General features: G+C 44.1%; 1 protein-coding gene across 2 annotated transcripts in view; it reads left to right on the forward strand.

Moving 5' to 3' along the window:
• Positions 1 to 23,902, forward strand: part of APBA1 (amyloid beta precursor protein binding family A member 1) — a 218,155-nt gene that overhangs the window by 172,433 nt on the left and 21,820 nt on the right. For both annotated transcript variants that reach the window (XM_077249072.1, XM_077249073.1), the window contains 3 exons: positions 10,416 to 10,601; positions 21,898 to 22,077; positions 23,590 to 23,802. In XM_077249072.1, coding sequence (XP_077105187.1) covers positions 10,416 to 10,601; positions 21,898 to 22,077; positions 23,590 to 23,802 — 579 coding nt within the window. The remainder of the gene's footprint in view (positions 1 to 10,415; positions 10,602 to 21,897; positions 22,078 to 23,589; positions 23,803 to 23,902) is intronic.

The raw sequence follows: 23,902 nt of genomic DNA on the forward strand, positions 1-23,902 counted from the left end.
GCGGTTTTGCGCTCCCGCAAACGCCGGTCAATTTGAATAGCAAGCGCCATAGAATCATTCAGACTTGTAGGAATGGGGAAACCCACCATCACATTCTTAATGGCTTCAGAAAGGCCATTTCTGAAATTTGCGGCCAGAGCACACTCATTCCACTGAGTAAGCACGGACCATTTCCGAAATTTTTGGCAATACACTTCAGCTTCATCCTGACCCTGAGAAATAGCCAGCAAGGCTTTTTCTGCCTGAATTTCAAGATTGGGTTCCTCGTAAAGCAATCCGAGCGCCAGAAAAAACGCATCAATATTCGCCAATGCCGGATCTCCTGGCGCTAGCGAGAAAGCCCAATCCTGAGGGTCGCCCCGCAAAAAAGAAATAACAATTTTAACTTGCTGAGCTGAATCTCCAGACGAACGGGGTCTCAGAGAAAGAAACAATTTACAATTATTCTTGAAATTCCTAAACCTAAATCGGTCTCCAGAAAACAATTCCGGAATAGGTATTTTAGGTTCAGACATAGGACTACTGGTAACAAAATCTTGTATACCCTGCACACGAGCTGCCAGCTGGTTTACACTTGTAATCAAGGTCTGGACATTCATGTCTGCAGCAAGCACAAGCCACTCAAAGGTAAAGGGGAGGAAGAGAAGGAAAAAAAAAATCAGAATTTCCTTTCTTATTATCCCACTTCTGCAATGCTTTAAACATTCAATGTAGGCCTGGCATACTGTTATGACCCCAATGGCAGAGGGTCTCAGGAATAATGCTAAGTCTGTAAATACAGAAAACCAGCTCATAGGGCAGTGGTAACTGGGCTGACCATATAACTAATCCTAGCACCACAAATACCAGCAGCCGGGGAACGTTCCTACGTTGATCCTAGACGTCTCGCGCCAGCCGGAGAGCTAACTACCCCTAGAAGGGAAAAGAAAGACCTTTCTTGCCTCCAGAGGAAATACCCCAAAAGTTGGATAGAAGCCCCCACAAGTAATAACGGTGAGGTAAGAGGAAAAGACAAACATAAGAATGAGCTAGGTATTTAGCAAAGAGAGGCCCACTAGCTAATAGCAGAATATAGAAAGATAACTTATATGGTCAGCAAAAAATCCTATCAAAAATATCCACACTGGAAATTCAAGAACCCCCGAACCGTCTAACGGCCCGGGGGGAGAACACCAGCCCCCTAGAGCTTCCAGCAAGGTCAGGAATCACATTTAGTACAAGCTGGACAAAAATGATAGCGAACAAATAACCCAAAAAACAAAGAAGCAAGACTTAGCTTAATTTTGCACGAACCAGGACCAGCAAACAGGAGCAAACAGAATGTGTCTGATAACACCGATGCCAGGCACTGGACTAAGGTTCCAGGAGATTTATATAGCAACACCCCTGAAGTAACGACCCAGCTGGGTGCAGACTGAGGGAAGGAAATCCCAGAGTCATAACACTAGTAACCACAAGAGGGAGCCAAAAAAGTCTAATTCACAACAGGCAGCTTTCTGGATACGCAGAGTGTACACAGAAAGCTCAGCTTTATACAGAGCTCAGCATTCAGAGAACTGGTACTTCTGCAGAAGATGAATCTGTGATTTTATCAAAACTGCAACAAGCAGCCCAGTATGTGATACGTTGCTGGAATCAGGGTCTCTGCCCCTACATCATGCTGCTCTTAGGTGAGGAAGCTAAAACCCGGTGAAAAATTCCCTTTATTTCAATGCCATTGTGTTTAATTAAAATATTGCTCTCTTTAAATAGATAATTTAGCATCCTAAATGCCAAAGTGTGGTCACAAAGGTATTTTCATTTACTTGCAATGATTTTTCAAATGTGAATATTTTCTTATTTCAATACATATCTATCTCTCTTTGCATTGCATGAAGCTGGCCAAACATATGCAATAGTTCCTGGCTTGTGGCTGTAACAACTATTTCATGCAAGTGCAGATGTTTATTTCAGTAGGGAGAGGGAATCGGCTGATGCCATAGCTTTCTTAGGCTTCTTTCACACTAGCGTCGGCACGGGGCCGTCGCTATGCGACGCACGTTGTGATAGTGATGCCCGACGTGGGCAGCGGAAGCAGTCTTATGACGCTTCCGCTGCCCCATTATAAGGGCCGGGGAGGAGGGGCGGAGCTTCGGCCGCGTATGCGCGGTCGAAAATGGCAGACACAACGCACAAAAAAAACGTTACATGTAACTTTTTTTGTGCCGACGGTCCGCCAAAACACGACGCAGCCGTTGCACAAAGGTTGCGACGTGTGGCCATACATCGCAATGAGTCGCTAATATAATTCTATGGGGAAAAAACGCATCCTGCGGACAACTTTGCAGGATGCGTTTTTTCTCCTAAACGACGCATTGCGACGTACAGCAAACAACGCTAGTGTGAAAGTAGCCTTACTGTCTTATTTCCCGCTCTATGTTCACTTCACATTTGCTCATGTTTAATTGCATCTAACCGTCTTAATCTTGAAACTTGAGGGACTACATTATTATTCAGTCGACCCATCGGGCTCTCTTAATGTTCATCATATGATGTATCCAGTTTGACACTGATATAAACAGATCCTTCTCTGAACAAAAGGATTGGACATGTTGAAATTCATCATGCTAATCCCTCTTTTCCCTAACATGGGAGAAAGTTGTGAATTTCTCTTACACTTGAACATGGATGTTCACAATGAAATTGGAGGTTAATTAAACTTTTGTTTCATGTATGACAGGTTAAAGTGGATTTATCACCTGCTGGTAAACCTCATGAAGTAAAACATATATAATTAGAAAAACTAAAAAACGTCCGCTTTAATTTAGTTATAACACTTTTAGCCCTTTAGGAGAGGGAGACTGAAGGTGGCAGAAGTGGGGATCTCCGCTGTAACACTGTTTTGACCCGCTGTTTGAGACTTCCTGCCTCTAAAGTGGAAGATACCACTGATAGGGGGAGAATGGATGAAGTTACATAGGAAGCAATGTAAGATGGATTCCTGTATACTACATACCTCCCAACCATCCCGAATCCATCCCGGGTGGGACATTAGTTGTCCTGCACTGGTTGGGAGGTGTGTATATCACCCGGTCAGCTCCCTGAGCCCCTGCACCCGCAGAGCAGCATATTGGCTGCTCTGTGCACACAGGACCTGTGATGAAGTCACAGGATGGAGGGAGTCACATGATCGGGAGGACCTCTGTGTACAGGACTCTGCTGGTTGTCATGGCGCTGGAGGAAGGTAAGCGTATGTGTGAGGTCAGGAGGTGTTTACAGTGTGGATGTAGCAGAGCCGTGTGTGTAAGAGGTGTACGGAGCGGAGCAGCGTGTGAAACGTGTATGGAGCGGAGTCGTGTGTGTAGGACCTGTACGGAGCGGAGCCATGTGTGTACGAGGTGTACAGAGCAGAGCCACGTGTGTACGAGGTGTGCGGAGCAGAGCCATGTGTGTACAAGGTATACGGAGTGGAGCAGCATGTGCAATGTGTATGGAGCGGAGCCGTGTGTGTACGAGGTTTATGGAGCAGAGCCGTGTGTGTACGGGGTGTATGGAGCAGAGCCGTGTGTGTACAAGGTGTATGGAGCGGAGCCGTGTGTGTACGAAGTGTACGGAGTGGAGCCGTGTGTGTACGAAATGTATGGGGAGGAGCCGTGTGTGTATGAGGTGTACGAAGCGGAGCCGTGTGTGTATAAGGTGTATGGAGCGGAGCCGTGTGTGTACGAAGTGTACGGAGTGGAGCCGTGTGTATACGAGGTGTATGGGGAGGAGCCGTGTGTGTATGAGGTGTACGGAGCGGAGCCGTGTGTGTGCAAGGTATATGGAGCGGAGCAGCGTGTGCAATGTGTACGGAGTGGAGCTGTGTGTGTACGAGGTGTACGGAGTGGAGCAGTGTGTGTACGAGATGTATGGAGAGGAGCCGTATGTGTATGAGGTGTACAGAGCAGAGCCGTGTGTGTGCAAGGTATACAGAGCGGAGCAGCGTGTGCAATGTGTATGGAGCGGAACCTTGAGTGTATGAGGTGTACGGAGTGGTGCCGTGTGTGTACGAGATGTATGGAGTGGAGCCATGTGTGTATGAGGTGTACGGAGCGGAGCTGTGTGTGCAAGGTATACGGAGCAGAGCAGCGTGTGCAATGTGTACGGAGCGGAGCTGTGTGTGTACGAGGTGTACGGAGTGGAGCCGTGTGTGTACGAGGTGTACGGAGTGGAGCCATGTGTGTATGAGGTGTATGGACTGGAGCCGTGTGTGTTTGAGGTGTACGGAGCGTAGCTGTGTGTGTACGAGGTGTACGGAGCGGAGCCGCATGTGCAAGGTGTATGGAGCGCAGTTGTGTGTGTACGAGGTGTATGGAGCGGAGCCATGTGTGTACGAGGTGTACGGAGTGGAGCCGTGTGTGTACCAGATGTATGGAGAGGAGCCGTGTGTGTATGAGGTGTACGGAGCGGAGCCGTATGTGTATAAGATGTATGGAGCGGAGCCGTGTGTGTACAAAGTGTATGAAGTGGAGCCGTGTGTACGAGGTGTATGGGGAGGAGCCGTGTGTGTATGAGGTGTACGGACTGGAGCCGTGTGTGTATGAGGTGTACGGAGCGGAGCTGTGTGTGTACGAGGTGTACAGAGCGGAGCTGCATGTGCAAGGTGTGTGGAGCGCAGTCGTGTGTGTACGAGGTGTATGGAGCGGAGCCATGTGTGTACGAGGTGTACGGAGTGGAACCGTGTGTGTACGAGATGTATGGAGAGGAGCCGTGTGTGTATGAGGTGTACGGAGCGGAGCCGTGTGTGTATAAGGTGTATGGAGTGGAGCCGTGTGTGTATGAAGTGTATAAAGTGGAGCCGTGTGTGTACGAGGTGTATGGGGAGGAGCCGTGTGTGTATGAGGTGTACGGAGCGGAGCCGTGTGTACGAGGTGTACGGAGCGGAGCCGCATGTGCAAGGTGTATGGAGCGGAGTCGTGTTTGTACGAGGTGTATGAAGTGGAGTCGCACGTGTGCGAGGTGTACGGAGCAGACGCCGGCTGTGTCGGATTGGAGCAGATATTGCTCCTCGCTCTGACACTGACTGGCACAGGAGACACGGAGGTCTTTATCAGTGGCGTATCACAGCTGCAGCGACGTGAGCAGTCAGCGGCGCAGCTGGATGACACCATTCAGCGCCGTGGGAGTGGAAGCTGCCGGCTGCTGCAAGGGAGCGCGGTGAAAGGTGTGTGTGTAGTGATGGAGAAGGCAATGATGGGGGTGGGGTAACCATGTGTGGCCATTATACTGCACCCAGCATTGTGTGGGGCCATTATACTGTATGGAGCATCGTGAGGGGCCATTATACTGTACCCAGCATTATGTGTGGCCATTATACTGTACCCAGCATCGTGTGGGGCCATTATACTGTACAAAGCATCATGTGGGGCCATTATACTGTATGGACCATCACGTGGGGCAAGTATACTGTACGCAGCATCATGTGGGGCCATTATACAGTAAGGAGCATCATGTGTGGCCATTATACAGTACGCAGCATCATGTGTGACCATTATACAGTACGAAGCATCATGTGGGGCTATTATACAGTATGGAGCATAATGTGTGGCCATTATACAGTATGGAGCATCATGTGGCCATTATACAATATGGAGCATCATGTGGCCATTATACAGTATGGGGCATCATGTGTGGCCATTATACAGTATGAAGCATCATGTGGGCATTATACAGTATGGAGCATCATGTTTGGCCATTATACAGTATGGAGCACTGTGTGGCCATTATACAGTATGGAGCACTGTGCGGCCAATATACAGTATGGAGCATCATGTGGAGCCATTATACATTATGGGGCATCATGTGTGGCCATTATACAGTTTGGGGCACTGTGTGGCCAATATACAGTATGGAGCATCATGTGTGGCTATTATACAGTATGGAGCATCATGTGTGGCCATTATACAGTATGGAGCATCATGTGGCCATTATACAATATGGAGCATCATGTGGCCATTATACAGTATGGGGCATCATGTGTGGCCATTATATAGTATGAAGCATCATGTGGGCATTATACAGTATGGAGCATCATGTTTGGCCATTATACAGTATGGAGCACTGTGTGGCCATTATACAGTATGGAGCACTGTGCGGCCAATATACAGTATGGAGCATCATGTGGAGCCATTATACAGTATGGGGCATCATGTGTGGCCATTATACAGTTTGGGGCACTGTGTGGCCAATATACAGTATGGAGCATCATGTGTGGCTATTATACAGTATGGAGCATAATGTGGCCATTATACAGTATGGAGCACTGTGTGGCCATTATACAGTATGGAGCACTGTGTGGCCAATATACAGTATGGAGCACTGTGTGGCCAATATACAGTATGGAGCATCATGTGGAACCATTATACAGTATGGAGCATCATGTGTGGCCATTATACAGTATGCAGCATTATGTGGGCCCATTATACTGTATGGAGTATCACGTGGGGCCAGTACACTGTAAGCAGCATCATTTGGGGCCAATATACAGTATGGAGCATCATGTGTGGCTATTATACAGTATGGAGCATAATGTGGCCATTATACAGTATGGAGCATTATGTGTGGCCATTATACAGTATGGGGCACTGTGTGGCCATTATACAGTATGGAGCATCATGTGGAGCCATTATACAGTAAGGAGCATCATTTGTGGCCATTATACAGTACGAAGCATCATGTGGGGCTATTATACAGTATGGAGCGTCATGTGTGGCCATTATACAGTATGGAGCATCATGTGGCCATTATACAGTATGGAACATCATGTGTGGCCATTATACAGTATGGAGCACTGTGTGGCCATTATACAGTATGGAGCACTGTGTGGCCAATATACATTATGGAGCATCATGTGGAGCCATTATACAGTATGGAGCATCATGTGTGGCCATTATACAGTATGGGGCATCATGTGGAGCCATTATACAGTATGGAGCATCATATGTGGCCATTATACAGTATGGAGCATAATGTGGCTATTATACAGTATGGAGCATCATGTGTAGCCATTATACAGTATGGAGCATCATGTGGCCATTATACAGTAAGGAGCATCATGTGTGGCCATTATACAGTATGGAGCACTGTGTGGCCATTATACAGTATGGAGCACTGTGTGGCCAATATACAGTATGGAGCGTCATGTGGAGCCATTATACAGTATGGAGCATCATGTGTGGCCATTATACAGTATGCAGCATCATGTTGGCCCATTATACTGTATGGAGCATTACGTGGGGCCAGTACACTGTACGCAGCATCATTTGGGGCCATTATACAGTATGGAGCGTCATGTGTGGCCATTATACAGTATGGAGCGTCATGTGTGGCCATATTTTTTTTTGTTTATAATTACAGTATTGTTTACGAAACATTGTGATCAGAAGTGCTAAATGGGTGTGGTTGGGGCGTGACTAGTTGTGAAATGGGTGTGGTCAGAGGTGTAGCCTAAAATTTGCCGCAGCGCGCTGCACGCGCCGCTGACTTTGTCCCTCTTTCCCTTCCTCGAAAGTTGGGAGGTATGATACTATGGAGCAGCAGGAGGAGGCTAGAAACAACAACAAATCCTGCTACAGACTTCTATGAAGTTACATAGGAAGCAATGTAAGATGGATTCCTCTATATTAGGGAGCAGCAGGAGGAGGCTAGAAACAACAACAAATCCTGTCACAGACTTCTCCTATGAAGCTACATAGGAAGCAATGTAAGATGGATTCCTCTATATTAGGGAGCAACAGGAGGAGGCTAGAAACAACAGCAAATCCTGTCACAGCCTTCTCCTCAGTGTGTTGTGGTTGTGTATCTCTGCCTGTGTGCAGTATGAAGTGAGAGACTCAGAAGAAACAGTTGTGTTCTGTTTTTTACCCTTTAGAAACAGCTGATTCTTCATTTTTCTGGACTGCATAGCACACAGTAACATATTATTACCGTACATTGCTGAAAATGTCAAATATTTTGTAAGTAAGGTTCAGGCTCCTGGTTGGAGGCCAGGACAAGTTTATCCTGATTTGTGTTTCACTAATTCACTTCCATTTGATGCATTAATTAATTCTTGGGGTGTGAATCTGTTTGAGGACTTTATGAGAAAAATAGGTTTTTCATTTTTCCTATTTTATGGACCATTTACTTGACAAAATGGTAAAACAGGCAAATTGATCAAGTTACCCTAAAACCTGATGATTACAGGGCTCCATTTAACAACATCTATGTGAACACTTATCCTAATTCCTAAACATGAATATAAAAATGTCAATGGCTGTGTGTATGTGTTTATGTATGTACTAGATGGAGGCCTGATGCTGTCGCATTGGGAGGGTGGTAATGTCACGATGGGGGCAGGCTTTGCAGAGTTGAGAATCTCTCCCCCCATGTGCTCACCCACCTATCCACTCTCTCTTTCCCCATGTGCTGACTTATCCCGTCTGTGCTCTCTTCTTTGACCTGTCTACCCCATGTGCTATCCCCCTTGTCTGCTGTCTCTCTCCTTCCTGTGCTGTGTTCTCCCCTCAAAGACAATACTGACATTACAGCAGGAGATTGCAGAGGATACATTTTGTGAGGTAAAATATTGTTTAAAAACAGTCAGTGAAATATTTTACGTGACAAAGGAAATCCTCTGTGATCTCCTGCTGTAATGTCGGTATTGTTTTTTGCTTCCTCTCCTGCCCAGAAGATGTGGTATGTTCCGTACACGGTCAGACACAGACAATTTTTAAAATGAACTTTTGTTCGTGGGAAAACCCCTTTAATGTGACCGGCTTCCTCTGCCTGTAGACACGTCGCGCATCTGCCGCCGGGATCAGCCCGAATGATTCACTGCACCTGCTCGGAAATCGTGCAGGTGCAGTAAATCGGACCGCCGCCATCTTTGTGCAGACAGATAGTGGCGGTCACATTAAAACTGTGCATGCACTCCTCCAGTACAAAGATGGCGGTGGTCAGTGAATCATTCGGCTGATCCCGGCGGCGGCGTGTTTGCGACAGTGTTCCACTGGTGGTACCGTGCAAGAGGCTGCGTATGGCATGTACAGTGTGTGTGTGTCTGTGGTGCGTACGGCGTACACAGTGTGTGCGTGTGTGTGTGGTGCGTACAGCGTATACAGTGTGTGTTTGTGTGTGTCTGTGGTGCGGACGGTGTATACAGTGTATATGTGTGTGTGTGTGTGTGGTGCATATGGCGTATACAGTGTGTGTGTGTGTGTGGTGCGACGGTATTCCGCTGGTGGTACCGTACAAGAGGCTGCTACCACCAGCAATTTCCATATTGAGACACCCAACACTTGAGTGTCCCAATATGTAGGTCGGTGAACTTCCGCTGCTTGGAATTCTGGGATCCGGACACATCTGGACGGAACAGGATGTGAAGACGTTACAAGGTAAGTATATATTGATGTATGTATATATATATATGCGTATGCTATATATATATGTGTGTGTGTGTGTGAATGTATATATATATATATATATATATATATATATATATACACACACACAAACACACCAGCAAATAATTATCCTCTATATCAGAGGTCCCCAACGATTCAGACCTTGAGAGCCACATTCAGCTCTGAGAGAGGGTTTCGAGCTACATCCAGCCTTGAGAGAGGGTTGCGAGCCACATTCAGCTCTCGCCCCCCTCACGATAGAGGCAACCAAAGCCCCCATTACCGGCATAATGGTTACCAAAGCTTTTCCACAAAAGGCAATCACCCCAAACCAGTATACAAAGATCCAGGGGTTCCTACAATACCCCCTATTCAGTATTGTCCTATAAAGCACTCCCAAGACACTGTCACATCAAGCTTCAAATACCTCCTCTGACAGGTGGTGTCATCTTGTCTCCAGCGTACCTTACTTAAATCATCTCAAAACCCCTAAGACCATTATATGTGCATCCAGATCTGCTCTTCTGTGCAGGGCTGCTCACAAAATTCACCATTTTCAGATGTGCTCTTCATACCTGTTTGATAGAACTGGAGCTAATGCACCAAGCTGGCATACAGCTGCGTGCCACAGTTCATGGGATCGCGATCCACATGTGGCTCCTGAGCTACAGGTTGGGGACCCCTGCTCTATATGTATATAGCAAAAACCACTTGTGCACAGTATGTATATATTTTTTCTTTAGCTATTTGACCCATCGTAGTAGTGATTATTGAGCCAAGCCTTGGTGTTTTGGTCTGTATACTGTTCAGAGAAGTATGCATGATGTTCTTGCTGCTGAAGACTGTCTTCGCATGCCTTGTGGGAGGCTATAAGTGATTGTCATCTTTGACATTGAGACCAAAAATGTAAACTATTCTAGTCTGTGTAACTCAGCCCTAGCTCTCACTGTGTGTGCATCAGTAGTCTCAAGAGATAGAAGACTCATCTTGCATCCTCCTGTTTACACCCTGCAGGAGACAATGATGGATCACCCTTTGAGGACTATTTCATACATTGCTGATATTGGGAATATTGTAGTCCTGATGGCTCGCAGACGAATGCCACGAAGCAATTCTCAGGATAATGTGGAGGCCTCTCATCCCTCTCAAGATGGAAAAAGACAGTACAAGATGATCTGTCACGTCTTTGAGTCGGAGGACGTAAGTACTATGTGACTTGTAGCTATAACAATTTATGCATGCTTCCAACAGCTAATTTTACCATTCCTCATTATTTTTTCAGATGTTGGGAAGAAATAGGACATAAGACGTAAATTAAATTTAAATTTAATTCTTTAGTTCTTCAATCCAGCACTGCTGCTCCCATGGTCAGTGCCGGTCTCCTGCGATGGCTTCACGTCCATCCTTCATGTGACTTAGGCCACCAATCACTGACCTCAGTGCTCACGTGTTGTACATACCAATATGCCAGTTACTGGCGGCAGCAATGAATGATGAACTTGACATCATTACTGCAAGAATGCTGGAGAGTGGGCGCTCTGGAGTGGCAGGGCTTGAAATAATTAATGCTTCATTTTTTAACACATTCGTACCTAGTAGTATTAAAGTACATCACACATTGCAGTGTATTATAATATTATAGCAAATCAAAGCCTCTTAGATCACAATTGTAACATTTTTAACAATTCTATTACATTATTATTGTAATGTTGCCAAAAATAATACTTACAATATTCACTTTTTAGATAAAGGTAGATATCAAGTGAATACGTACACATTATTTATATGCTTTTCATAATTTGGCTGATGTGACCATAAAGATCTACAGAAATGATTGAAAAGTAAATGTATTAATTGTAATAATGTCAAAAAACGAAGTTGAAATGAAAAAAAATTACTGTGGAAAGCTCAAATACTCAAAACTTGAAACTCCCTGGAATTTCTGAATATTAAAAAAAATGTGATAGTCAGTGGTGTTTCCTCACAGAAGCATTGGGCTGTATATGTGCTGTCAATGAGTGGAAACTCTCTGATTATATTTATGGGCTAATAAAGTTCTTATCTAGTGTCTGAATAAAGGAGAGCAAAACAATGTTAGGAGGAATTACTGGCTTAAGTAACAAAAATGGAAAACTGCATTTCACAGTGAGTTAAATGGGTATTCCCATCTCCAAGATCCTATCCCAATATGTAGTAGGTGTAATAATACAATTAGCAAATACCTTCAATAAGAAATGTAGTATAGATTTTCTGATTCGCTATGTCTCTTTCCTTATGTGCAGGGCATTGCAGGAGCTTAGGTATCCATGGTAAGTTTCAATATAATTTTCAATCAAACATTCAAAAGGGGAAATGCCAAAACCTGGAACTTTAAGGCTGTCATCACACTAGCAGTATTTGGCAGTATTTTACATCAATATTTGTAAGCCAAAACCAGGAGTGGAACAATTAAAGGAAAAGTGTAATAGAAACATATGCTCCACTTCTGCATTTATCACCCACTCCTGGTTTTGGCTTACAAATACTGATGTAAAATACTGACCAAATACTGCTAGTGTGACGGCAGCCTAAGAAGGATGATTTCAGCAAATTAAAGAACGAGCTTAATCGTATAGACAGGGACAACGTCATGGTAACTGGGGATACCAAACATAAATGGGGCATTTTTAAGGAACTACCGTATATACTCAAGTATAAGCCGACCCGAGTATAAGCCGACCCCCCTAATTTTGCCCCAAAAAACCATACAGATGCTCCATACAGCCACTTGCCCCTTATAGTGCTGCACAAGCGTTATGGCCCCATACAGATGCTCCGCACAGCCACTTGCCCCATATAGTGCTGCACAAGTGTTATGGCCCCATACAGATGCTCCGCACAGCCACTTGCCCCATATAGTGCTGCACAAGTGTTATGGCCCCATACAGATGCTCCGCACAGCCACTTGCCCCTTATAGTGCTGCACAAGTGTTATGGCCCCATACAGATGCTCCGCACAGCCACTTGCCCCATATAGTGCTGCACAAGTGTTATGGCCCCATACAGATGCTCCGCACAGCCACTTGCCCCATATAGTGCTGCACAAGTGTTATGGCCCCATACAGATGCTCCGCACAGCCACTTGCCCCATATAGTGCTGCACAAGTGTTATGGCCCCATACAGATGCTCCGCACAGCCACTTGCCCCTTATAGTGCTGCACAAGTGTTATGGCCCCATACAGATGCTCCGCACAGCCACTTGCCCCATATAGTGCTGCACAAGTGTTATGGCCCCATAAGACGCTCCGCACAGCCACTTACCCCTTATAGTGCTGCACAAGTGTTATGGCCCCATACAGATGCTCCACACAGCCACTTGCCCCATATAGTGCTGCACAAGTGTTATGGCCCCATACAGATGCTCTGCACAGCTACTTGCCCCATATAGTGCTGCACAAGTGTTATGGCCCCATAAGACGCTCCGCACAGACACTTGCCCCTTATAGTGCTGCACAAGTGTTATGGCCCCATACAGATGCTCTGCACAGCTACTTGCCCCATATAGTGCTGCACAAGTGTTATGGCCCCATACAGATGCTCCGCACAGCCACTTGCCCCATTTGCTTTTGCTGCCATAAAAAAAAAAATCACATACTCACCTCTCCGTCGCTCAGGACCCCGGCACTTTTGCCTGCTCCTCGTGCGGCTCCGTCTTCGGCACTGACGTTCAGCAGAGGGCGCGCACTGACTACGTCACCGCGCCCTCTGACCTGAGCGTCACTGCCAGAGGACGATGAAGACAGAGCCGCACTGGAACGAGGAGGGGTAAATATCGCGCTGCGCTGCGCTCCCCCTCCCCGTATACTTACCTGCTCCTGGCGCTGTGCAGTCCCTGCTTCTTCCCCGGCGCTGCATCTTCTTCCTGTATTGAGCGGTCACAGTTACCGCTCATACATTAATGAATATGCGGCTCCACCTCTATGGGGCCGCATATTCATTTCTGTAATGAGCGGGACCATGTGACCGCTCAGTACAGGAAGAAGCTGCAGCGCTGGAAGAAGCAGGGACGTCCAGGGACCGCGCCGGGAGCGGTTAAGTATAATTACACAGCCCCCGCCCCCCCTCACCTGCCGACCCCCGGGTATGACTCGAGTATAAGCCGAGAGGGGGACTTTCAGCCCAAAAAAATGGGCTGAAAATCTCGGCTTATACTCGAGTATATACGGTACTACTAGTATCCTGCAGAAAACTTATACCCTCTGGTAACAAAATGTCAAGGAATAAAAAAAACCTTTATGGATGAATAAGACAGTTCTATGTTCAATAAGACAAAAGCAAAGAGCATTCAAAATCTTGAAAGCTGAGAATACTGAAATAGCATTTCAGGAGTATAAAAATCTAAATGAGAAATGTAAAAAAGAAATCAAGCTAGGAAAGTTATCTACAGAGAAACAAATTCCCAACAGCATTAAAATAATTCCCAAAATTTTTTAAAAATACATCAGTGCCAAATAGAAAAAAATTACAGAATGCTGTAGATAAGCCCATGATGAGCTTACCTCATCATCGATTTTGGGGGCGACAGGTTCCCTTTAAAAGATGACAACAACAAGATAATCACAGAGGATAAAGAAAAGGCTGAGATATTAAACAGGCACTTTTCATCTGTGTTCACCAATAAACTGTCTGTTACAGGGATCATTCAACGAGGCAAAAGTCAAAATTCACAACCTGATATAACTAGTTTAACACAAAAAGAAGTGCATCTACGTCTGAGCAATGTAAACATTGAGAAATCCCCCGATCCAGATGGCATTCATCCACAGATACTGAGGGAATTGAGCTCAATAATTGACAGACCACAGTATCTCATATTGTAAGGCCTCTTTCACACTTGCGTTGTCTGCTGTACGTCGTTGTGCGGTAAAAGAGAGAGAGAGAGAGAGAGAAATTTTTCCCGAACTTGAAAATCTTTCCGGGCATGCTCACAGGGGAAAAACATGATATGTCGCTGGATTCTTGTGTGTGACGGTCAGCGATGGATTCTGCGTCCATAGGCTTCCATTGTAGCCGACGACGGGCAGCGCAGGATGCGTCACTGAACGATTTTCCGACGTGCACAAAAAACGTTCCTCTGAACGTTTTCTCCGCAAGACGGACTGCTATTTTCAAATGGATCCAGTACACGACGGATGAAACGGATGGCAATCCGTCGCTAATACAAATCTATGGGAAAGTGCAGGATCCTGCAAATTTTTTGGCAGCATCCTGCATTCACAATAAACTACGGATTGTGACGGAAGCTGAAAAACGCAAGTGTGAAAGAGGCCTTAGACTCTCTTGTAACAGGGGTGGTGCCACAAGATGCACCCAGAATATGGGATCCAGTTTTGGGCTCCACGTTTAAAAAGGATATTCAGAAGTTATAGTCAGTTCAAAGGCGGGCAACTAGATTATTACAAGGGATGGAGGCCTCTCATATGAGGAAAGGTGGGAAAAGCTGGGCTTGTTTAGCTTAGAAAAAAGATGCCTCAGAGAAGATCTCATTTACGTGTATGAATATATGTGTGGCCAGTACAAAACACTGGCGCATGACTTATTCAGTCCAAAGACCGTACTGAGGACTAGTGGGCACTCATTACGGCTGGAAGAAAGGCGATTCCAGCAGCTAAACAGGAAAAGGTTCTTTACAATTAGAGCAGTCAGAGTGTGGAATGTCCTACCACAGGAAGTAATAATGGCAGACACTATAATAGCTTTTAAAAAAGGGCTGGATGATTTCCTTTATACACATAACATTGCGGGTTATTGTTAATTTAGTGGCAAAATGTACATTTGGTGGAGAAAGATTGAACTTGATGGACCTTTTTTAAACCTACATAACTATGTAACTATATGGCAAAGACCACTAGCAACTAGCTAACTGTCACTATATCAGTGGACGTAACCATGTATACCTAAGCTCCTGCAATGTTTAAAGGGAAGGTACCACGTTTGTAGATCATTAATAAATCAATGTAATGTAGCATAACATGCTGTTATAACCAAGTTTTGATTGTATTTTAAACATATTTTGTGTGTTATATGAGTTTAAAGAAGGCACTGGGGGCTGACATCTTGTTTTCACAGTAGCAGCACGACGCTATCAGTGTCATAATACGGCACCCCATGGTCATAGGAGATAACAGATGGACTCCGACCCTATATATTGTAATAGAACTGTCACTGCTGTGAACTGGGCACGCCTCTGTGGGCTGCTCAATTCACAGTAGTGGGAGTGTTCTGCTGCCATAGTCATGGAGCCCTCAGATCTGCTAACATAAGCAGTACTGCTTCCAGTAGAACAGATCCTATATTGACGGCTGGGGGGATTAAAATGCAGGAGAAAAGTATGGGTAGAATAGCAGAGACTTCAAGAAGGAACAGTGTACCATTAGCATTATTTGAGCAAGAACTGTCAGCTGCTCAGCAGGAGCTGTGATTAATCTCCTAAGACAAGATAAGGAGCTGCAGGTCTGCAGTGAATGGCCAGGCATTGTGGAGGGGGTGAGAGAATCATGTAATCTGGGTGAGAGAGACTGATGGGAGAGAGAGAGACAGTAACTGCTGGTGATAGCAGATCACAGGGCAGTCACCCACAAAATGGCGCTGCCCTGTGATGCTACTCTTCATTCTGCCCCAGGGATACTAGACAATCCAGAAGGGGAGGGAAATGGTGATGTCAGCAGTTACTGCCCCCATTTTGCTTCTAACAGTAAAGCTGGTCTTACTATAGCTGCTTGAGGTCTAAAACGAAAAATGCTCCCCCTAGTGGTAAATATATATATTTGTAAGAAAATATATAATATTTTTCATTTAGAAATGTTTGCAAACATTGCATTACTACACGTTAATTACTATTTTAAGCTTAATTTCACACAAAAAAGCAAACAACAAGAAAACTGGTGGCACCTTCCCTTAAATCTGAGGAAAGAGACATAGCGAATCAGAAAAACTATGCATTTCTAATTGAAGGTATTTTCTAGAATTATTATTAATACACCTACTGCATACACTATTGAGATAGAATTTTAGAAATGGGGATGCCACTTTAAGTCTTAATTTAAAAAAAAAAAAAAAAAAACCTAAGCAGTCTGCACACACTGACATTTATCTGTAAGTTTTTGTTTGATCCATCATCTTTCACACAAAAAGAACTTAGAAAAATATATCTGTTAATGAACTGGTTCATTTCAATGAGATTTTTGGTTAATTTCAGTTAGATTCTGTTCTGTTTGGTTTCCAATACTTTTGATAAGCAGAATAATGCGGAATTCTGTGAGTGTTCAATACACTTTTAGTGACTATTCTTCAACTTCACATAGTACATATTGATGCTCTTAGAAAAAGTGGAAATTTAGTTTTCCAAATACTGAACTGATCTTCTGCCCAAGTTTGAGGAATCCACTAAAGTCATTGGCGTTTGCTAGTCTTAAAAATACATTTTTGTTTTGTTTTTCGCCAATGTGAAAAAAGCTTTACAGTGTTTTCCCAGCCAATAGCATTTATCACCTATTGGCTGCTAGCGGTTTCTGAGTAGAGAGGCCGGGCACATGCTTGGAAGCCGATCAATTCTAACTCTTCTGGGAATAGACGGGGAAGAATGTCTCCCTTCCTAGTGATTGTTGGGAGCGCTAGTAGTCCCAACTCCCACCAATTTAACATTATCTATCCTATCTTTTTGGCTTTAATTTTTAGTCCTAAATTTGGGTACTATAATTGCTGAGGTGCAACTGTTTATTTATGGACGTACTGCATGTAATCATAGAGAAGGTTCTTAGATATTGTGCCCCTTTAGTAAATTGGTTGTATTTGTTTATTTTGTCATGATTTTATCCCATCCTTGAGATATATATATATATATATATATATATATATATATATATATTTTTATACTGATAACAAGTTCAAACTGGTGCTGTTACTACAGGTAATGAGTGGAGGACAGAGGAGCCTCTTAAAGAAGAAGTTACAGGTCTGTGAGAGCCAGAAATCTTGCATGTTTTTAGGTGACCAAATACTTATTTTCTTATAAATAAGACTGGATTTGTTTTCTCATTTTGACTCTCATAGTTGTGGTCTACCTATGATGTCAATTACAGGCCTCTCTCGTCTTTTTAAGTGGGAGAACGTGCACAATTGGTGGCTGACTAAATACTTTTCCCCCCTCTGTACTTAATTCCTATTTTATCTGCTACAACACAAACTTATCAAGACGTTAATCATGTGTGTAGAGACTTCGGTATGTCATAGACATATGTAAGTAAAAACATATGTAAGTAATGCTACGCCCAGACGCAGTAATGGCTCTCAAGATAAGCATTATAAATGAAAAGTAGAGCAACTAATGTATTCAGTTATTTGATCTTTGAAGATAAATCCTTTTAAGCAGAGAATTATGCTCCTCCATGAGTTACGTGCAACTACACGGTACACAATAATTATAGACCATAGTTGAAAACAAACCTAACTAAAGTAAAATAATAATCCTTGAGAGGTAAGTAACAGTACAGCAGCAAACTATGTGAATGTAATATGACTACTGGAATATCTACAAGGTGTATGTCTATAAATATTCCATATTCTCATGCATTGCGAGGCTGGGTATAATTAGCAGTCATCCTTCACACTCTTCTGGGTGTAATTTTGTCCTCCTTCACTGCCGAATATCAGGTCACGAAAATTTCCATTCATGTGTCTCATCTATTTTCCTTGGAAGGGCAGTGGAAATTAATGACACGAATGTCAGTTTCTATTAGCTTGGTTATTTTAAAGATGTTGCTACGTAAATTCAGTATAATTTTATTATCTTTCCCCTCTCGCCACTTGGGAATGTCCTTAACACTATTTACTTTGCTGGATGCTGTAATTTTCTGTGCTAAAGCTTTTTTTTTTTTTGCCTGTGTTCAGTCAACGTGACACCCCGGCACAAGCACAGAGCAGTGACGCTGCTGTAATTGGAACGGGTATGATTTGCCCAAATAGCTAGTTGTTGGCTGACCTTGCCAGCAGGTCATACTTGGTCAGTGACTGTTTCCTTGCCTGCAGTCTGTTTTCAGGCAGTTTGTGAAGATGCTAATTAGGTGCAAAGAACAGGGGAATGATGCCCAGCTTAGATACGTCCTGGAAGATGTTAGTGGCATTTCCTCTTTCATATTTCATGCTCCTTGTTTCTATTAGGCACACACACATTTCCTAAGCAGCTGTCATTAGCTGGGAACAGTCTTGTTCAATACTCCTCTTATACCTCCCCAATAAAACATATTAATGAATGTCATAACATTTCTTCAGTCCTTCAGGTAGTGACAGTTTCTGTGAAGGAACACAAGGTATAATCAGTTGGAAAACTTTACGACTAGTTTTACTTCACCTGGGAGAACAAGATGTCTATATTCATATTTGTTGAGACCTATTAAAATTAGTGTATATGTAACCTTAAAGGTCTTGGTACTGCAGCTCCGCTTAGTAAAGTAAATGGTGCTAAGAAGGGTTGTGTTGCAGTACCTGGCACAGCCACACTTGTATGGATGTCACTGTCAGATACTGCACTGAAGGGCTGCGACACTACCCCTTTGTTTGTGGGACAACCCCAATAATGTATGTATGGTTCAGCAGAGCAAAGTACATTTTAATCAATATATTTGGAATAAAATTAAGTTCCACAATTGGATGTGTTAACATTTTTTTTCCTGTGTTAAGATAATCTTATAAATGTGCCCCAGTTGTGTACTGTGTAATGGCTGTGTCTGACCGTGCAGGAACATGGTCTGAACATACCACAGTTCCCGGGCAAGGGAGGAAGCAAAAGAGAGGATTCAGACGGGACAGCTGGGGATCACAGCTGATTCTTTCTGTGAGGTAAAACATATTTTTAAACAGGCAGGAAAATGTTTTATCTCACAGAAAGCAGAATCTGCTATCTTGTCCTGTAATACCTGTATGCTCTTTTCCATCCTCCCTTGGCCAGAAGTGCACACCATGTTTCTGCACGGTCAAACACAGTCAATCAATATGCCGCACACCTCTTCTTAGCCTGATAGATAGTGCTCAGTTGCCCAAAGGGAGCACTGCCGGAATTGAATCACTGACTCTTCATGTCTGCACTTTACCAACCCAAGCACACACACAATGTCAGTGTCAAGTGTGGGTGCACTCTCATCCTGTCTGCTCACTGTACACAGGATCAGACAGTGGTGAGTCGCAGCTGCAGGCAACAGAGGGCTCTGGGAGAGTACCCACAATGATACTGTGCATGCAATCGTCTCTTGCAGTTTCATTGCGGACGTGCAGGACAGGGAACTTTATTCTGTCAGTGCTCACTCTGTCAATCAAGCTAAGGGGTGGTATGAGTCATGTTGATTGAGGGGAATAATGGTGCACTGAGCCATTTGCCACGCCAAGGGTGCACCGAGGAGCTCACATTCACATGTGAAATAAAATCATCTTCTTGCCCAACTAAAGAAGTACAATTTATACTGTGGATATTATTATTATTATTATTTGTTTATATAGCACTATTGATTTCATGATGCTGTACATGCGAAGGGGTTACATACAAAATACAAATATCACAGTAAACATACTAACAATGATAGACTAGTACAGAGAGAAGAGGACCCTGCCCTTGCGGGCTTACATTCTACAGGACTATGGGGAAGGAGACAATAGGTTGGGGGGTTGCAGTAGCTACGATGATGTTGAGGTGACAGCGTGGTCATTGCAGGCTGTACGCTTTTTTTAAGAGATGGGTTTTCAGGTTCTGTCTGAAGGATCCAAATGTGGTGGATAATCAGACGTATTGGGGCACAGAATTCCAGAGGATGGGGGATATTCCGGAGAAGTCTTGGAGGCGATTGGGTGAGAATCGAATAAGTATGGAGGACAGAAGGATGTCTTGGGAGGTCCAGAGATTACGTGAGGGAAGATACCGGGAGATTAGTTTAGAAATATATGGAGGAAAATATATGGCTTTGTAAGTCGGTGTTAGTAGTTTAAACTGGATACACTGGGAAGTTGGGAGCCAATGAAGGGAGTTGCAAAGAGGAGAAGCAGGAGTCTAGTGAGGAGAGAGATTAATTAGTCGGGCAGCAGAGTTAAGGATGGGCTGAAGAGGTGCGAGAGTGTTAGAAGGTAGGCCGCAGAGGAGGATGTTGCAGTAGTCGAGGCGGGAGATGATTAGGGCATGCACAAGCATTTTGATAGTGTGAGTGTTGAGGAAAGGATGGATTGTGGAAATATTTTTGAGCTGGAGGCAACAGGGGTGGTGAGAGTTTGAATGTGTGGTTTGAAGGACAGGGCAGAGTCAAGAGTTACTCCGAGGCAGTGGATTTCCGGGACAGGGGAAAGTGTGATGTCATTTATTGTGATCGATAGATCAGGTAGGGAAGATACGCGAGATGGAGGAAAGATAATTTAGATTTGTCAGGCGGTGAGCCCACATCTTTTCCTGGATATGTCAGCTGTTTAGAACAGCTGAAATGTTCCGCTAACAGCCAAGGGAGGAATCGCGATTCTTCCCGCAGCTGTTAACCCGTTAAATGCCGCTGTCAAACTCTGACACTGGCATTTAACACACACTTCCGGTATGCACGCCGAAAATCCTGCCCATCGGCGCCCATGTTACATGAGCACGGGTCACCAATGGGTTGGCATGACAACCAGCAGACCTCTATGGTTGTCACTGCCGGATTGCTATGAGCGCCGCTCGGTGGTCAGCGCTCATAGCAAGTCAGCAATTCTGTTACAAACAGGCAATCTGATCGTCGTCTGTATGTAGCAGAGGCGATCGGGTTATGACAGCTTCTAGTCTCCCACAGAGACTATTGAAGTATGCCAAAAGTGAAAAAAGTTTTAAAAAATATAAAAAAATATAAAAGTTCAAATCATCCCCCTTTTGCCTCATTCAAAATGAAACAATAAAAAAAAAATCAAACCTACACATATTTGGTATCGCTGCATTCAGAATCGTCCGTTCTATCAATATAAAAAAAAATTAACCTGATTGCTAAATAGAAAAAAAGTCAGACTGCCAGAGTTACGTTTTTTTGGTTGGCCCAAAATAGCATTAAAATGCAATAGCGGGCGATCAAAAGATTGTACCTGCACCAAAATGGTATCTTTAAAAACATCAGCTCGGCACGCAAAAAAATAAGCCCTCCCCCGACCCCAGATCATGAAAAATGGAGACACTACGGGTATCGCAAAATGGCGCGATTTTTTTTTTGTAAACAAACTTTGGAATCTTTTTTCACCTCATAAATAAAAAAGAACCTAGACATGTTTGGTATCTTTGAAATAATGTAGTTGAACACCTGTGAAACTAAATACATCTTAAAAGTACAGAAAGCATGTTCTTTGACTTTTCACAATGCATGGAGCGATATCTTTATTACAGATGAACAATTTAATGATCATCTTGCAGCTTTGGAAGTTTCAGGACATTGATTATTTTCCGTTTTATTTCCTGTCTATGTTCAGGCCCAGCTCATCGCGCAGTCTATAGGTCAGGCATTCAGTGTTGCTTACCAAGAATTCCTGAGAGCTAATGGCATTAACCCAGAAGATCTGAGCCAGAAGGAATACAGTGACTTACTCAACACCCAGGACATGTATAATGATGACCTCATCCACTTCTCCAAGTCCGAGAACTGCAAAGATGTAGGTATTCTGATCTAATGTGTGCTCTGCTTACCCCTTGTGAATGTCAAAAAAACATGTATAAACGAGTAGTATGGGTGAGACTTATTTAAAAATGAAATTCTATGATCCCTGGTAAGTAAAAATAAATTAAATCAAGTACAAACTAATGTATACATATATATTTCACCTACTTATTTAGTCTGTTGACCAAGATCTGGTAGTTGCAATTTATATCTCTCTGCACTGCTAGGGAATTGTGTCTCTCCACTACCAACTGAGTGGAACAAACACTGTTCTTCCGCTCAGATGGAATTGCAGCCTATTAGCGGGCTGCTGATGGACTGCAGCGGTCACATGAGATTGTTTAGGTCAGGAAACCTGTAGAGGACACAGGGCGAAAGTCAAGGAGTGGTGCTGGGAGGTAAGCATAGTAAGTCTAGGTATATATTTTTTTTTACCTTTATGCAGCAGCTTGAGGCCATTAACAAGAATTTGTCCTCTTTAAAGGGAACCTGTCACCCCCCCCCCCAGTCGTTTCAAACTAAAAGAGCCACCTTGTGCAGCAGTAATGCTGCATTCTGACAAGGTGGCTCTTTTAGTTCTGGGTGCTGTAACTTGAGAAATAATCAGTTTTATAATTTGTCTGAAATACCTGGTCTTCAGTCAAGTAGGCCGGCGTTTCCCCCCTGCTTCAGACAGCAAACAGCTGTCACTCACATCTTCTTGGCGCCGCCTCCTCCTCACTGCTGTTTTCAAAAGTAGCCGGCGCCTGCGCTCTTATCCCCTGCCTGGTGCAGGCGCAGTGAGCGTTGCCCGTCTTTCCTCATATGCAGTCCAGCTGACTGCGCCTGCGCGGCCGCCCTGCCTGTGATTCCCAGCCCCGCAGTGACTTATGATTTATTCACATTGCGGGGCTGGGAATCACAAGCAGGGCGGCCGCGCAGGCGCAGTCAGCTGGACTGCATATGAGGAAAGACGGCCAGCGTTCACTGCGCCTGCACCAGGCAGGGGATAAGGGCGCAGGCGCCGGCTACTTTTGAAAACAGCGCTGAGGAGGAGACGGCGCCCGGCGCCAAGAAGATGTGAGTGACAGCAGTGTGCTGTCTGAAGCAGGGGGGAAACGCCGGCCCACTTGACTGAGGAGCAGGTATTTCAGATAAATTATAAAACTGATTATTTCGGCAGTTACAGCACCCAGACCTAAAAGAGCCACCTTGTCAGAGTGCAGCATTACTGCTGCACAAGGTGGCTCTTTTAGTTTGAAACGACTGGGGGGGGTGACAGGTTCCCTTTAATGATATTTCTCAATTGATACTACATGCTACATATATGCCATTAAAGCAAGCCCCCCAAATAACAGTGATTAGTCAATGTTGGCAGACCATTGTAATTAACAGATCATTCAATTATGCTAACCTATCATAATATTTTGTTTTGAAAGAAACTGCTGTTTATTAATGCAAAATTTTAGAAATACATGGGTGATATTCTTTAATAATATAATTAACTTCATTTCACTTTGTCTTCCAGGTTTTTATTGAAAAACAGAAGGGTGAAATCCTTGGTGTTGTGATTGTAGAATCTGGTTGGGGCTCCATTCTGCCAACAGTTATTATTGCTAATATGATGCACGGAGGACCCGCCGAGAAATCAGGGAAATTGAATATCGGGGATCAAATCATGTCCATCAATGGCACGAGTTTAGTTGGTTTACCACTCTCTACTTGTCAGAGCATAATAAAGGTAACATTCTAGTTACCAGTACAAAGAATGAACCTTCCTGTGTCACAACCAGTACAGTGTACTTGTATTAATATTATTAAGATGGAAGCTAATTACTGTT

Source organism: Ranitomeya variabilis, chromosome 1 (genome assembly GCF_051348905.1).
Source record: "Ranitomeya variabilis isolate aRanVar5 chromosome 1, aRanVar5.hap1, whole genome shotgun sequence".
NCBI lineage: Eukaryota > Metazoa > Chordata > Amphibia > Anura > Dendrobatidae > Ranitomeya > Ranitomeya variabilis.